The sequence below is a fragment of the Tripterygium wilfordii genome, chromosome 16 (assembly GCF_013401445.1).
Source record: "Tripterygium wilfordii isolate XIE 37 chromosome 16, ASM1340144v1, whole genome shotgun sequence".
Classification (NCBI taxonomy): Eukaryota; Viridiplantae; Streptophyta; class Magnoliopsida; order Celastrales; family Celastraceae; genus Tripterygium; species Tripterygium wilfordii.
Genome location: NC_052247.1, coordinates 10271051 through 10288844, shown reverse-complemented (window position 1 = coordinate 10288844; position 17794 = coordinate 10271051). Strand labels below are relative to the sequence as shown.

The 17794-nt window shown below is 35.2% G+C and overlaps 2 protein-coding genes across 2 annotated transcripts; both read left to right on the top strand.

Moving 5' to 3' along the window:
* The first annotated feature begins 2400 nt into the window (after window positions 1-2400).
* On the top strand, window positions 2401-4796 carry LOC119981375 (sugar carrier protein C-like). The gene is made up of 4 exons (XM_038824466.1): window positions 2401-2604; window positions 2693-3018; window positions 3529-4155; window positions 4246-4796. Exons 1-4 carry the CDS (start codon window positions 2472-2474, stop codon window positions 4705-4707), a joined length of 1548 nt encoding a protein of 515 aa, XP_038680394.1. The 5' UTR covers window positions 2401-2471; the 3' UTR covers window positions 4708-4796.
* Window positions 4797-6962: 2166 nt separating this feature from the next.
* Window positions 6963-8140, top strand: LOC119980798 (dehydration-responsive element-binding protein 1E-like). Its single transcript, XM_038823591.1, has one exon. It carries the CDS (start codon window positions 7077-7079, stop codon window positions 7944-7946), a length of 870 nt encoding a protein of 289 aa, XP_038679519.1. The 5' UTR covers window positions 6963-7076; the 3' UTR covers window positions 7947-8140.
* Window positions 8141-17794: the final 9654 nt, after the last annotated feature.

Below are 17794 nucleotides of genomic sequence, written 5' to 3'. Positions count from 1 at the left end.
TTTGGCCCAACATAATCAAATTCTGTAATTGGTCTTGGGTTCTCTCTTCAGCTCAGGCTATATTGAGGCCCTATCGAACATACTGAACAAGAGGGGAGTGGGAACTTAAACCGATGACTTTTATTTTTGTACCAACTTCAACCTATGACCTTGGATCCACAATTATTACCATCTGATTAAACTCTAAACTACTGACTCATGTGCATGTTTTCAAGTGCCAAACACCTCTCAACTCTTTATTTTGAGAAATTGGTAAAATGTATCCAGCTGTCGAGAAGGCCTAAGATGTTGTACATTTAGAGTGTGTTTGGATTGAGAGATTTGGGAGGAAGGGAATTGAAAGGAAACTCAATTTTCCTTCTCTTCCCTTCCCCCAAATCGCTCAATACAAACACATTCTTAATCAACATTCCATCTTATGAGCAAATGTCTTTGAAACTTTCAAATAAAATGAAATGAATTTGAATCACATGAAGTCATATATATATATAGAGGTGTTTTCTTGCTCATACAACGGGAAAGTTCATGCTCCTCTTTTAAGATCCAATATGTATTAATTGAATGTTTTTGGAAGTCAAAATTATCTTGGATTCAATTTATTAGAATTAGCCAGTGTCGCAAATTGCGAAGTCATAAATTCCAAAATTCACCTAAGTTTAACCTTGGAATATTTCAATTGATTAGAGATAACACATATTTCTTGTTGCAAAACACAAAGTAGGTGACAATTATGTAGGAAGTATCACATCGTTAAATTATGTGTGGACATTCCCCTTAATAAGGGTTATTCCACCCTTTAACTAGACATCAATTAGGTATTTTTTCTAATTAAGTGAGTTGGGTCTTGATCTACTTCTAGTTAGGGAGAAACAAAGTCGTGCGAATCCGATATATTCACGGGAACTAAACAACCTAAAACGGATAATATATAATTAGTTGTATGGGGTGTTAGATTTACAACAATGCATCAATTTTTATCCAATATATCCAACCTCTACTACATCAACAATTATGCATCAATTTTTTTGCATGACACAATGATGCACCTATTATTGTGACTACTTACAGTTTTTTTGTCTATTTTTCTTAAAGGGGAAGTCTGTATATTATTAAGGGACAAAGCTAAGAATATGTGACATGACAGCTTTCTTAAGTCAACTAGGCTCAGAGGGGATCTCCAATCACATGGAGACAGACTAGTTAGAGCAAATTTAGCAAGAATATGAGTTGACCCTCGAGTCTAGGGCAAGCCCGGCCCGAAATTATATTGAGCCTTGGCAGCCCTGCCCAATGTCTCGGGCGGGCTTGAACTCTATTTTTGAGGCCCGACCCGAAACCCGACACCTCGGGTCAATTTTAACCCGGACCGAGCCCGAAGCCTGACCCAAACCCGACTAGACATCATACATTATTTATATATATAATATATTATATGTATATATAAGTATGAGCCACCTTGTTAGCACTCCGTGGGCTAAACATGGTTCTGAAATTCAACATCGTCACCCCGAATGCTCTAATATCATGGATCACAACACTATCCAACCTACAAGCAGCTGCCAATTTAAGTCCTTCACGTATGGCATACAGTTCAGCACTCTCCACAGATTGTAGAAGACCCACTGGAGTTGCGGACGCTGTAGAAAGTCTATTTTTTTCATTATTGGATAAACCATCAAGTTAATGTTTATTTACAAGAAAGACTGAAAGAGAGAGTAAGACATTTTTTAAACCAAAACGTAATTATAATTATCAAATGTTTTTAACTGAAAATTAATTTAACTGTATTGGTTTCTTTGAACATTATGGTTTGCACATTAATTAAAAAAAAATTGTTTAATTTTTAAGCATGATTTGCGTAACAGAACCCTAAAAAATGTATTCACAAGAAAAACACACAAGTTTGTATTAAATTAGAACTCAAATTAAAACAAAAAAGATAGATAGTTTTTCATTCGTGGTGGACTTATTTTAGTTGTCTTGTTCAAACAAGCAACAATTTAATTAATATGAAAAATAAATAATAATAATAATAATAATAAGTTCAAATATTCAATTTTCTCTATAAAAACCCTACATACAAAACGTAATATGGGTTAAGATATCTTTCAAAATTAAATATTCTTCACAAGATTTATTTTCTAAGATATTTTTGTGAATTAATTAAATAATTTTTTTGAAAATTTTAAATTTTAATCTCCTTTAATTCGAATTTTGTACATATAACAAATTATTAAGTCAAACTCCATCATGCAACTATTTAAAAATTCAAAAACAAAAAAACAAATTATGTTGATAAAATATTATTTACAAAAATCAATCCACATTGAGATTTTCTCGTTTTAATTCAAACACAAATTTTATCCATTACCAACTCAATCACACCCTCAATATAAATTCCATACATATTTGTTCTGTTTCCTCCTCTCCTCTCCTCTGCTAAGCATTCAAAATCACACAAAAAAAATAAAATGGCTGGAGGAGGAATTGCTCCAAACTCAGGTGGAAAAGCCTACCCTGGAAAGGTTACTTGCAGAGTCTTGACAACATGTGTTGTTGCTGCTCTTGGTGGTCTCATTTTCGGTTATGATCTCGGCATATCAGGTACTAAATAAATCTAATAATCATTCCTTCTGTCAGTTTACTCTGTTTTCTTTTTTTTATGATTTGATGATTTTTATGATGGGTGTAGGTGGTGTGACATCTATGGATTCATTCTTGAAGAAGTTCTTTCCAGATATTTATAAGAAGGAGACGTCAATGCTTCCATCAGACAATCAGTATTGCAAGTTTGATAGCCAGAAATTGACATTGTTCACATCCTCTCTGTACTTGGCTGCTCTGTTTTCGTCCATGGTAGCATCCACTGTCACTAGAGTGCTAGGGAGACGTTTCACTATGGTCTCTGCTGGTATTCTTTTCTTCGTCGGTGGATTTATCAATGCCATTGCATTCAACGTCTGGATGCTTTACATTGGTCGTGTCTTCCTCGGTTTCGGTATCGGTTGTGCCAATCAGGTAATTGAATTTGTTTATGTTTCAGCTTTTTAAAATATATGATAGTTTATGATAATTCTATATTCCCAAACCTAAAATGGGTTGTGATGAGAAACGCTCTATCTTTTCGTGCTCTTGCTACGGTTAAGGGGTCTTCTTCGAACAATTTGTCCAACCCTAGGATAGCTATAATGTCCTAAAGCTCTTTGCTTCACTCTTTGCGACATTTTCATAATGCTCCTCACCAACATTTCGAGGTTGTAGCATAGTTGACGCGATTTTGACCAACCATAGCTGTAATGTCCTTAAGTTTTTTGTAACATTGCAAAGTTTGTTTCACTCTTTTTGCACAGTTTCATAATGCTTTCGAGGTTGTAGCATAGTCTCGATTTTCATTATCATAGGCTGATTTGGGTTTCTCTGAACATGCAATTTATTGATTTTCTTATTATTCATATGTAAATTTATGATTTACATGGTATTGGAGTCTAAATTTCTGATTCTGGGTTTGTTTTTGTGGTGTTAAAACAGTCTGTGCCAATCTATGTATCCGAGATGGCACCATATAAGTACAGAGGATCACTGAACATTATGTTCCAGCTCTGCATCACAATAGGGATATTGGCTGCCAATGTGTTAAACTACTTCTTTGCTAAGATGTCTGATTATGGATGGCGTTTGGGTTTAGGAGGCGCAATGGTGCCTGCCATTATACTCACTCTAGGCTCCATTTTCCTTCCTGACACACCAAACTCATTGATTGAGCGCGGCAAGAGAGACGATGCCAAAGCTATGCTTATAAAAATCAGAGGTATTGACAATGTTGATGAGGAATTCGACGATTTGGTTGCAGCCAGCGACAGATCAAAGAAAGTTAAACACCCATGGAAGAACATATTCCAGAGGAAGTACAGGCCTCAACTCACGTTTGCAATCTGTATTCCACTCTTTCAACAACTTACTGGCAACAATGTCTATGTGTTTTATGCACCTGTTTTGTTCAAAACTATGGGGTTTGGAAGCAGTGCTTCTCTCATGTCTGCAGTGATTACTAATGGAGTCAATTTCCTCGCCACCGTAGTTTCAATCATAGGTGTCGATAGTTGGGGACGAAGAACCCTTTTCCTTGAAGGAGGAGGTCAAATGTTCCTTTGCCAGGTATGCTTGTCATTTCACTGATCAAAAAAGCACTGTTTCATTGATCACCATTACTGAATTTAATGTCTTGGTTGTTCTTATCATTTGCAGTGTATCATCACAGCAGCAATTTCTTGGAAATTCGGACTCGATGGAAACCCTGGTGTGTTGCCCCATTGGTATGCTTACAGTGTGGTTGCAATTATTTGTATCTACGTTGCCGGCTTCGCGTGGTCATGGGGACCATTGGGGTGGTTAGTTCCTAGTGAAATCTTCCCCCTTGAGATCAGATCAGCAGCGCAAAGTATCAATGTTGGAGTGAACATGTTGCTGACATTCGCGATTGCTCAAGTCTCCACTGCCATGCTTTGTCACATGAAGTTTGGTCTGTTCATCTTCTTTGCTTGCTGGGTGTTGATCATGAGCTGGTTTATCTACAAGTTTTTGCCGGAGACCAAGGGAGTGCCTATCGAAGAAATGGCTATTGTGTGGCAGAAACACCCTTACTGGAGCAAGTTTGTTGGGAAATATGAAGAGACTATTGAGATCAGTGAGAAGAATGCAGTCGTCTAAAATAAAAACATTTTTCCCTGGACGTAATTGGTATCAGTCATCTGTTTTGTTTGCAAGAATTGCATTAAATTCTAGCTTCTGGCAAATTATTTTTTTTCATCTAATTGTACGGATTATGTTTTCTATTGGTATCCTTAAGATGTCAAGTTTTTAATATCTGGATGTTGTTCAAAATGAAGCATTTCTTCCTTATCTAAGCTACCCAAGCTTCAATTCCATCGCCAGCGCAACCATTGGCGATCTTTGTTCGATCAATCCAGTTAGGCTTTCCCCAACCAAAACCTACAGAAGCATGGCACCCAAGTTTCACGTTGGGAAAAGATTATGGTGGGCTTGGGTTGGGCAACAAGTATTTTTTAATTTTTTGTCAATATCGAGCTTTGACCAAGTCTAACACCACCATGTCTCCTTTTCAAAATTGTAAAAATATGTGTTTGGGTTGCTTGGGATGGCCCATAGGTTTGTTGTTTTTAATTTTGATTAATATCAAGCTTTGGAGAAATTTTATCTACACATCACAAAAACATTATTTTTACATCATTTTTTAATTTTTGATAGTTTACATAAATATTCTTGTATACAATGACATATTAACCCCTAAATTAAAATTTATTTACATATTTATTAAAGACTACTAAGTTTATACTAGAATTTTCAAAGAAAAAAATTTTAATTTTCACTCCAAGAAACGTTCCAAAGCAAGATCGATTTCATTGAAAAATCGTAGAATATGAAAGATGTCACCCCTAATTGTACTCTCACATCTGTATCGAGTGAAAGACTCGAGAGAGAGGATTTGTTCATTGTCTTTGGAGATTTCAACGTATTTTCATTTTCTGTTTATAGTTTTTGCTACTAATGTTATGCTTAAAACACTGAAAATGACAAGTTTAGTGATTAACCAATGCATTAGTATTACTTACGAGTCTCAAGAGGAACTTTGTTCCCTTGTTCAGGAATGCAGATCCATGTGGGAGATCAAACAAGTTTGAAAATTTCAAACCCAAAAGCTCGATTGTGCCTCCAGGCAGTCGGATATCGCTGTTTATAATGACATTATCAAGGGCTTTTCTAGTTGCAAAGAAGACATACAAAAAGTCATGGAAGTGTATTTTGAGTTTCTTCTCCTCAACCATGATAAAACCCCTCCCTCTATTGCCTACATTTCATCAAACACTTTGTGTGCCAAAGACCACAGCTTTGATTTAGTCCTCTAAAACACAAACTACAAGGATGTTGAAGCAAGCTCTCTTCACATCCTCGCACATCTTCCTCTGCCTCCTCCACTGCTCCACATTAGTCCTAGCTCAATCTCCAGCGCTTGCTCCGGCACCTTATGGCCCAACCATTGTCGCCAAAATCCTCGAAAAGGCTGACGCATTCTCGGTCCTTATTCACCTCTTGAAATCCATCCAAATGATTAGTCAGATGGGTGTGTTTGCATGATTGGAATGCCCACGAATCACAAAAGTGGTGAGGGAGGAGAATATTGAGTTGTGGTTAATTTGTGTGTAAACTTAACAAATTTATCCCTAGTATTGTATAAAACAAGGGTATTTTCGTATATACATCAAAGTTTTGTGTGTAAACTTAGAATTTTTTGATGTAAACTTATAATATTTAAAAAGTGGTGCGAATATAGTATATTAATAGTGTGTAGATAAAATTTCTTCAAGCTCTGACCAAGTTTAACTTAAGGGCAAAACATATCATCCAGACACACATACTGGAGGGTCCTACTATATACTTGGTCAACTTTGACCTTTCTCACCAATACTATAAGGGCAATTACAATAGAGACATTTTAAGCGAGTATGAAGTGTTTTTATTGTCCAATTTGCTGGGCATGGAGAAAAAAAATTCACAATAGGGCCAATTTGTTGGCTCCATTTTGCTAGGATTAACATTGGGGAATAGCAAAGCTCATGCCCCTATGTTTACTCTTCAAGTGGATCTCATAATAAAACACACTTACATTTATCCCAAAATCAATATTGAACTCCACCTCCATTATACTAAAAATAAAGCCAATAAATTTACATCATTGTATCAATATATTTTGTCAACTCAGTCACATCAACAAAACACATCTCCCAATACATTTTATTATTCCCAATAAAAAATCACCATTGTGGTTGCTCTAACCGTAACCGAAAGCATGTAGTAATAGTTGAAGTGCTCCAATCTCCCGACAAACATCACATTGAAAAATCCACGTGTTATACTCTACATTTAAGGATAAGTTAGCAACATATTAAAACCACACGTGGTAAACACTTCCTTACTTCCTTCTCTAAGACAAACAAAAGCCACTGGTCAAAGTGTCAAACAGCCTAAAAGCATAATAAAATATTAGCTTTGTTTTTGGCATGAGGTGTGAAAACCCGTCTGCCTACAGCCGGGCCATTCATGGTTCGCTCCGTGTACAATACTCCACGTGTCTATATGTGTGTGTATATATCAGCTCTCGTAAACAGAGACTTGTTATTACTGAAACACCAGCAAAACTCAAGAACATGAACATAATCCAGCACTTCTCTGATCCATGTCCGTTCACTTCCAACGAAAAGGCCGAGTCATCTTCCTCGTCAGCATCCGATTGCGCCAGCTCATCGCATCGAACATCTCACTCCAACGAAGAGTTTCTGTTAGCGACGAACCGTCCAAAGAAGCGAGCGGGAAGAAGAGTGTTCAAGGAGACACGTCATCCGACATTTCGAGGCGTACGGAGGAGGAACAACAAGAAGTGGGTGTGCGAACTGCGCGAGCCCAACAAGAAGTCCCGCTTATGGCTCGGAACTTATCCGTCCCCTGAAATGGCCGCTCGAGCGCACGATGTGGCTGCATTGGCGCTCAGAGGGAAGAGTGCCTGCCTTAATTTTGCTGACTCAGCTTGGAGATTGCCTGTTCCGGCTACCATGGACGGCAACGATATAAAACGGGCTGCGACTGAGGCCGCGGAGATGTTTAGGCCTCAAGAAATCGAAGAGATTGATGCTAGTGATGATGAAAATGCGGATGTTGTTGAGAAGGTTTCCAGTGATGTAATATCTAGAGAGGAGAAAAGTGAGGAAAACGGTATGTATATAGATGAAGAGGACATTTTGGACATGCCTCGGTTGCTTGTGGATATGGCACAAGGTTTGCTAATATCTCCTCCTAGAAATCTAGGGGATGGTAGTATGGAATGGGACGAAGAAGGAGATGTTGGCGTGTCATTGTGGACGTTTTCTGTCTAATTAGTTCTTATTTTGCTTCGTTGAAGTCCATATATAGTATGTGAACATTTTAGAGTTGTATATAGATGAGTAAAGCAAGTAGAACAACTGATGACGAACGCATGCAATTCATGATTTATTGTAATATATATCACCAAGAGATGATTATATACATGTGAAGTGGGATATTTTCCGCCACTATTTAAAATTTCAAACTGTTCAAAGGGTTGAATCCTAACTCATGCTAAACACTCATGAAATATTAGCTGCTATTTAACAAGATAAGCATATTATAGGCAACAAGATAAGAGTGTTTATGCTAAACTATTGGGATGGGTCACCTCCTAAGAAGACAAATCTGTGCAAGCCCGATATATCATTTGGGTAAAATGGATAATATTGTTGATAGGTATTGGGCTGAAAATTATAATAATATATATATGTAACTATTAGATTTCATGTTTACAAAGTTAGTTCACACTTTTAATTCAGATAAGAGAAATTCTGATATAAGCTAGTTTTGTCATTGCTTTCGTAGACAATATTCAAGCAAAGTGAAAAAAAAAGAGAAAAAAAAAAAAAGAAAAAGAAACCTGTCAAGTGAGCTCAATCTGTCAATTACGTCATGCATGAAGTAATGAAATTCCCAATTGACCACTTAGAAGCCTTTTAACATGAAATTGGCCTTTAAGACCTGTTTGACCACGAGAATGGAGGTCCACTCTTCCATACTTCTCTTTAGCGGAGCCGAGTTTGGGAACAGGAAATACTTCAAAGTTCAAAGAAGCAGGTATATAGTGGGTACTGTACGTACTTTTATAGTAGACTACTAGTGTTAGATAAAAAAATCAAACTTGACTAATAATAGATATGGAATACGGATATTAATTGAGAAGAACAATTCAAAGAGCAAAAGGGCACATGTAGGACCCTCCATCCACTAGTTTGCGTCTGCTCTGTGTTGCACTCGCGTGGATTGTCCTGTTGATGTTACTTCAAAAGAGAGATTATCCAATTCATGGTCTCCAAATGGAAACTTACAATAGGTATCAAATCATTGTCCTTGATAATCAAATCACAATATTCTTATCAAAATTATTTTGGCTACTGTATGAAAAATCGTGCGAGCCCACTCACCGTCCTTGAAACATGGTTTCAAGCCCAATACTGTTATTTGGTTTTGGTGATCCATAAGAATAGAGACCCACGGCCCGTCAGACGTCACGCCAACTTGCAGGCTGACAGTCGCCAGACGTCATATCAACTTGCCACTTGAACCCCACCTATGGCACTAGCTAGTTGTTATTGGTTTTGAGTATGAACAGCATGACAACTGCATCATGAGTCCCACTTTTGGGGTTAGTTGTCAGTTGTTACCATGTGTAATTAATCTTTTTTGTTCATACTTTAAATATAGCTGTATCCAAACATATAAATTAATATAAATGAATTAAAATAAATTAAAGATACTTAATCAATTATAAATTAATAAATTTATTAAAGTTATAATAACAGTTAATTTATTTATTAATTAATTTATAAAATGAGAAGTATTAAAGTGATTTATTAATTAATTAAAGTGATTTCTCAGTAACATAAACGAAGTGGGTGAGGGTTATAATCGGAATAAAGTGAAGTCATAAAAACAAAATTGACTTTGGCCCCTGAAATGCTAGTGAAATTGTTCCATTTTGTAGTATTTCCAAATGTAGTATAAATGCTGGAAAAATTGTCTCGAAGCATATGTCAAAAAAACTCGTTTGGATGGCAAGTAGCATTTATACTATAAAATAGTATAAATGCGACTAAAAGACCCTTACCAAACGGGGCCACTATAATTATCAGTTAAACATACAGACACATTTTCTCATAAAGAAAATTTCTTCTAGTTTCTCACGATGCTTTATAGACCTATTCTCTTTCTAGACGCCTAGCTATTTGAACCCTCTCTTATCAACTAGTTGTTCAACTCGTATGGACCCAAGACCCGAGATTCACTACTTTTCATATAACACCATTATCAAACTAGTAACTTGCATGCCACTTGATGCATATCATTCTATAAATAGCTCTTTCTTATCTTGGAGAAGGGCATCGAATGACCAACTAAGAATTCATTTCTGTTTCTCAATACACCTATCCTTATTTCATACGCTTAGCATAAACACTCAGCCAAACACTTATTCTTGCTTATTTCCATCCACAGTCTTATTTCTCATCTCCTTTACTTACATGACCATCAGAGCCTCTTCGATTGACACCCCCAAGCCGGTCTAAGAGTTTCTAACAGTTATGTTCTCTAAAGTGTTGCAGGATTCCAAGGTTGCAAACAATCCTACATCATCAAATTTGACTTATCAACAATTGTAGATTCAAGCTCCTACAATTTGGTGCGTAGATAGGGGATCTTTATAATCAATTGATCGAAAAACTTCATATTCATCATCACCGTGTCAACATCAGAAGAAATTTCTCCAACAAATCTTATAGCGCAAATTGCTGCCATGAGAGAAGAATTAAAAAAAAAACAATCAATTGCATGGAGAACATGGAAGCAGAAAATGTAACTCTATGAGGAAAGATTGAACAAATGGCAACTTAAGGCTCACCATGACCTCAAACTTCCCTTCGAGTGACAATTCTAGTAATACCACCTTTTGATTCTTTACCTGTTAGAAACACTAAACTCTCCTCTCAACAGCTATTTCATCTCTAGACAATCTTCAGGACAAAGTAATTCATCTCCACCTAAAGAAATAGCTTTAAGACAAAATAACTCATTCTTATTGACTCTCTCTTACCTCCTACCTTCTTACTATTTTCAAATTAATTATTTTTTTCTTCATTGAAAGATTTTCCAAAATCCAATTTAGTCACTGAAATTTAAACATTACAACTTAGTAATCAAAAGTTTGAATTTGTGCGAACTGGAAATTCAGACAGATTTTCTAATTTTTCAAACAATGAACCCGCTTACATATATAGCATATGTAGATCCAAAAATCTGCAATCAATTTGTTATCGTCGATCGAGGCTATGACAACCCTGCAAGATCAAAGAGAGTGTCGACCATGAAGCTTGGGCACAGGTTTGGTGCGGCCGGGGAAGCTTCGACAGTCAAGTCAGTCAACGATGAGAAATATTAGAGTGAGAGAAATGAATAGCTTTAAGAGATAGGAAGAGAGAGATACCAAGTTCTGGAGGGCCGAATGAGGAGGGATTCATCCTCTATTTATAGTTTTCCAACTCACATGACTAACATGTGCTAACCGTAAGGACAGGCTTCGACCCTTGGGCTTTGGTTGGGCGTCCGGCCTAAAATGAGACTTATTTAGCATCATGGGCTCTGGGCCTTATGTGCATATTCCTAAGCCCAATCATCGGCCTTTGCCCCACTTGGCCTTGAGTTCACCCATCTTGAACTTATCTTCGGACGGATGTCTAGTCCTACTTGACCCAGACCTTCGTGGGCATTTCGTCGTGGGCTTAAGTATTTCGGGTAAAAGATTTTTGGCTCTTACAACATACAAAAAAATCAACTTTATGCTGGTGCAAACTGCAAGTTGCCAACGTAAAAAATAATTTTTTAAATTTTTTTAAAATTAAAAATATCACCTCATTTTCTTCTATATTTAAAATGTCCTAAACTTTTATAAAAGACCTTAAACTCTAATTTCATCTTCTCTGATGCTTTGTTTTTCTCCAGGCAAACCTTCCTCTTTTCTTTGTGTTCTTCCTTGTGATTTCTTTTTGAAATCCACTAGATCTACAATAATCTAGCACCATCCTCTCATACTCCTCCTCGGTGACAGTCTGGACCTGATGCTTCTTTGCCTCCTCAACCTTCTTTGCAAGCTCAGCCTGCTCTTGCTCTCGTCTAAGGTGAAGCTCCAACTCAATGGCGAGACCCACTACTTTTTCAACGATTCTCTGCGGTATTAAGCGAAAACATGTTAAAGATATTACCTCAGAATCTGTAAAATGAGGAGATTGACCAGCAAATTGAAACCAATGGCTTGAGTCACGAACTAGGTCATTCTCTTTAAGACGATTTGTGGTTCTGTCTCTTGTGTGCAAACAGTAAATCAGCTACGTCGTCCCTAGGATAAAACAAGCTTAGAATCTCTGTATCAGTGATTTTTACACACTCAGAACACTGTTCGAATTTTGCGATGTTTCTCTCTATTTTCTTTCTCAAAAAAAATATATTTATATAAACCAGAGCTTTCACCATTATTATATATCCAAAAAAAATGACGTTGGGATATTTTTCAATAAATCAAGGAAAAACATGTTTCAGTTATTGACAAAATCAAATTAGAAAAAATAAATATGGAAAAAATTAACACAAGTTAGGAGACTATATCAAAGAACTCAAGGCCCATCTTTGACCTATGTATGATTTATTGTAAGTAGTAGGGCTTGAACTTGAGTGGTCCTTAGGGTAGTCCAAAACCTTTGTCATTCTGCTACCCTTCAATCTTTGTACATAGAACACATAAAAATTTCTTTTAAATATACTAAAAACATCAACAAAACATATATTCAATAGATTGTTATATCAACAAAATAAATATTCAATAGATTGTTATATCACCGAGTGATTGTTATATATATATATAGACAGAAATTCTCCTATGTGAAACAAATTTGTGTACTTATTTTTCAACCATAGATGCAACCGGTCCCACATCAAATGTGTGGCCCCCACTTTTGTTATGTTTTATTATGACCATTGGATTTCGTGTTTACAAAGTTGATTCACACTTTTAATTCACATGAGAGAATTTATGTATATGTGTATGCGAACTGGGATAGATCACTAGTTTCTATTTTTTTTAAACAACGCAAGTGTGTGAATCCTCACTGACGCAAAAGACTTATGAAATATTAGCTAATTAAATAGTGTATACTATTCATGAAGAATGATAAGCATCTTCTAGGCAAGAAAGAATGATACATAATAGAAGTTAGTTGTGTCATTGCTTTCGTAGAAAATATTCAAGCAAAGTGCAAACAGAATTTAAAAAAAAAATAAGTAAGGACTATAAATCCGATGAAAAGAAACGTGCTTTAATCTTGATTTTCTGCTGGAAGCATATCAGCACACAGAAAAACTCTTAACACAACATGTCGAGTGACCTCAATCTCTCAACGACATGCATGAAGGAAGGTAAATTCCCAACTGACCACCTAGAAGCCTTTTATCATGGAATTGACCTTTTAAGACATGTTTGACTTTTCTTTAGTGGCATCAAGTTTAGGAACATAAACCACTTCAAGGTTCAAAGAAACATATATATATATATATAGATGACTTCTCAGGTGAGGGATCCCGCACTTTATTTAACGTGCGGGATCCATCTAACACCATTTATGCACGGGCCCCATTACAGATGGGGACCACACTTACACCAAATGAATGGTGTTAGATGGATCCCTCATTTTAAATAAAGTGAGGTATCCCTCACTTGAGAATTTTCATATATATATATATATATATATATATAGTGGGGTACTGTACTTTTGCTTTCTTCCCATTTATAGATAGAAAGTCAAATTAACTTGACTAATAATATATATGGAATAAGGTCATAAGGATATTAATTGTGAGAACAATTCAAGAGCAATAGTACATCTGCCTGTTTAGTTTGCGGCTCCACTGCACCAAACGCACCAAACACGGTGTTTGATGTTGTTATCCCAGAAGCTCCGGTTGCTTTTTCCGCCAACACTTTTTTTTAATCATTTATATGGGTCCCACGTGAATGATTATGTCTATTTTTTTCTAAAAAACTTAAGTGGACCCCATGTTTTTGATAATATATATTCAATAAAATATTTATTTTATAAAAAACAAAGTGAATCATATATCATATCATAAAATAATATATATTCAATTTTTATTTATAAAAACAAAAAATTTATTTCATAAAATATTACGAAAATATTTATAATAAAATAAGTAAAATATTTATAATAAGATTTATAATAAATTCATAGGTACAAAATAATTATAGTAACAATACATTAATTAAATTTAATAACAAAATATATTAAAAAATTATAAAACCATAAAATATAGTATTATAAATTTTAAATAATACTTTTATTCAACAATACTTTCGCTAGCGTCAGCTTTTAGTTCACAAAACACCTCACAACATATTTCACAGCTTTAAACTCAGTTTTTTTTTACAATTTTTCCTCTAGAATTTAAAATCAATCCAATCACTCTACCAAATGGACTACATATATAGGACCCTCCGTCCACTAGTTTAACTATGTCCGCTTTGCGTTGCACTCGCGTGGATTGCCCATTGAGAGAGATGATCCAATTCATGATCTCCAAATGAAAACTTAGAATAGATATCGAATCATTTTCCTTAATAATCAAAATGACAATATTCTTATCAAAATTATTTTGGCTACTGTATTGAAAAATCGTGTGAGCCCACCAACCTTAAAACATGGTCTCATGCCCAATACTTTTATTCGATTTTGCTCAAAATAATCGCAAAAACCAAACCGATCGATTCATCGATTTTTTACTAATATCGTATGTATCATTGGTAGATTTTGGTTATGGTTTGTACAAAAACGACCGTGTTGATTTCATATTCAACAACTCCTAAAAATCGACTGATTATATATATATATATATCAATTATAATGAACCCGAGTCATCAATTTATATTCATTATTCGTGCATGGCTTGCAAGTGACTGATATGTTCTTATAAAGCATATTTATAGGGAGGTAAATACCTGCATTGGTTCACCAATTATGCTTTTAATTTGAACATAGGGACTCATGTCTTCCACGAGACACCTCATGATTGTATTCCTTTTCTTCGAGCTAATTTTGTAGGGGTTGCTCACCCAGTCTTTGAAAGTTCTAGTTAGTTCAGTTCTTCCAACCACAAAAAAAAAATCAATTATATAATCTGCTTAATTATTTATACTTAATTACTTATATCATATGTTTATACATTTCTTTGTGTATGTTCTATAGTTAAAGGCCAAAACCAATTGAGCTGGGGCCTCGTAAGCCCAATAATAAAATTTAGTAATTAGGACACCGTGAAAGCCCTTGTAGATGGGCTGGTATTGCACCAACTGCGCAAATTATTTTGTAAAGTGATTTGATAGCTCATTTAGAGTGTGTTTGGATTGAGAGATTTTGGGAGAAGGGAAGAGAAGAGAGGGGAGGGGGAGAGAAGGGAGGGGAGGGGAAGGGGGACTATTTTTCCCTCTCCTATGTTTGGATAGATAAAAAAAAAAAAAATTTATTTAATTTACTAATTTATCCTTATTTTTATGTTGAAATATTATGTACAAGGGTAAAATAGATATTTAACTTACAAATGACTTAATTAGTAATCCATTCCCTCCAAATGACTCCATTTTGGAGAGAAAGAATTTTAACAAAATTTAATGAAATCTTCCTCCCAAATCCCTCTAAATCCCTCCCCTTAATTTTTAATAAACTATCCAAACAAGGGAATTGGAAGGAAACTCTATTTCCATTCCTTTCCCTTCCCTCCAAATCCCTCAATCCGAACACACTCTTAAAGTGGAGCTGAAAATATTCGAAACCTTAAGTTAGTAGTCTCGCGTTCTCAACACTTCTATCCCCAACAATCGAAATTTGGATATTTTCTGTCAAACATGGAAGATAGTAAACAATATACTAACATTTAGAACATCATTTTACGACCAAAATTTTTACAAGCATATCTTTGTCATATCTCAAACTATGTACCGAACATAGTTAGTGGTTGTAGGCAAATATTTGAACCAAGGCCCTTCGAAATTTAATGCAATTTTTATGTTTTTATTTAGAATTTACTTTTCTTACTTTTTGATATGTAAAATCACCAAATAAAATTTATATTCAAGTTTCTCTAACAATTTTTTTTTTCATCTTTTGAAAAAACTTAAATTATTATCTTTAATTGGACCTCTTTCAACTAACGAATCTAGTAATTTAGTATCTACATTTTGTCAATATGCGGGATCATAAATATTTTTATAAGTGGTTTGTATTATTAATATGTTCCTTTTTTTTAGTATTAATAATAAATTTATCAAGATTCTCATTTCGAGATGATACTAATTCTTCTAATTTTATTTTCTTTTTACGTTTTTCATATCCATATTCATATTTTCTTATTGACATAATTAAAATAGAAAATTAACTAATACGAAAATAGCAAATAATAGGAAAATAATATAAATCAAGAAAATAACAAAAATGAAGCAATAGAACATGGTTGTTGTTAGCGCCTTGAAGCTTTTGCCTTGGAGTTTAAGCTAAGAGAAGAATACACGCGCGGTCAAGTTCGTATGTGAAAAATTCTTGAAAAAACCTAGAGAAGGAGCTAGAGAAGATGCCTAGCCGTGGATGAGAAAAAGAGCAAAGAAGATGTTACTTGTTATAATGGTCAAATTTGTTATCCAACTTTGAAGATGTTACTTGTTAGGTATGCCTGTCATGTAACGATAGCTTATGTGTAGCAACTAAAGCTACGTATCATAAATGTAAAGAAAATGCCTGTTGTTTTGGTAATCGTTAATGAAAGATGGAAAAAAAAATTGAAAGACAAGTTACTGGCCTGACAATTATGAATGAGTGCGCACAACTTGAGAGTTCTTTTGGGATAACTTAGATAGTAGGTTAATAAGTATGTAAATTTTTAGTTATTTTGAGTCGTATTAACAATTGTTAAGCGTATAAGAAGTAATTAGGGCCCTAGCTTTGAGCCGCTGCCCCAAGTCAAGGAAAGAATGCTAATTATTGAGCGAAAGATTGAAAACGCGAGACGAGACATGAAAGGTTTGTCCATTGCATGATTGCCTGTCAAAATCCTTTTTGATTTCACGGGCTTCACGCTTTTCCAAGTCTCTAATTTTGTTTATCTTTCTTTTCGTTCCACTTTCCAGTTCACTTTCTAAATATCTATCTCTCTCTGTTTCCACACACCCACACAAGTGATGAACAAACAAGTGAGCTTTAACGTGTGGTGTGGAAACAACGAATGCGAGTACACACACATATATATATGTATGTATGTATATACACACGCATGTGTGTATGTATATATATATAGGTATATGCAGGGTTCAGTGATTCAGGAATCTTAAAATGGAACAGAGTTCAGTTACAAGGTTGTGGGGCCTACACTCACCTGACGACCCCCAGAGAGATGCCTCGTCACTAAACCCGGCGTTACGTTACGGCTGATTTTCAAGATTTGACCTTTGACTGCTCTTTTATTTTGTTTTCCTTACAAAAGACCCTGTTCACTACTAAAATGCCCTTCACTTTTCCCATTAAATACTAAACTGCCATCCTCTTTGTTCTCTCACTCAGAAGCATTCTTAGTTTTGATATATTTTTTTTTATAAGGAAAAGCATGCATGAAGCCACTGTACTTTGTATTTTGGGTTGATTAAGTCTTTGTATTTTTTTGGTGTAAACAAACCCTTCAATTTTGAGAAATGGTCTAATCAAACCCTTCCATCATAACACCGGTGAAATGGCTATTAAACGTGTGACATGGAATTTCAGAAATTTTTAATATTCTTTTCTGATAAACATGTGGCAATCACTAATTAAATTACTACACATGTTTTAATATTATACATTAATTTACATATCTTAAAATTTTTTATCATTATTTTTAAAAAATCACAAAATTAACGTTGAATTAGAAACCCAGACGATTTGCTCCGCTCCGGCTGCTGGCTCGACGACAATGAGTTCCCAGTCGTTGACATAAACTTCGCCTTGTTTATCGACATTCGCCTTCGTTCATCATGAAAAGCAAAACCCACAAACCTGAGACCAAAAAAATTATATAATTT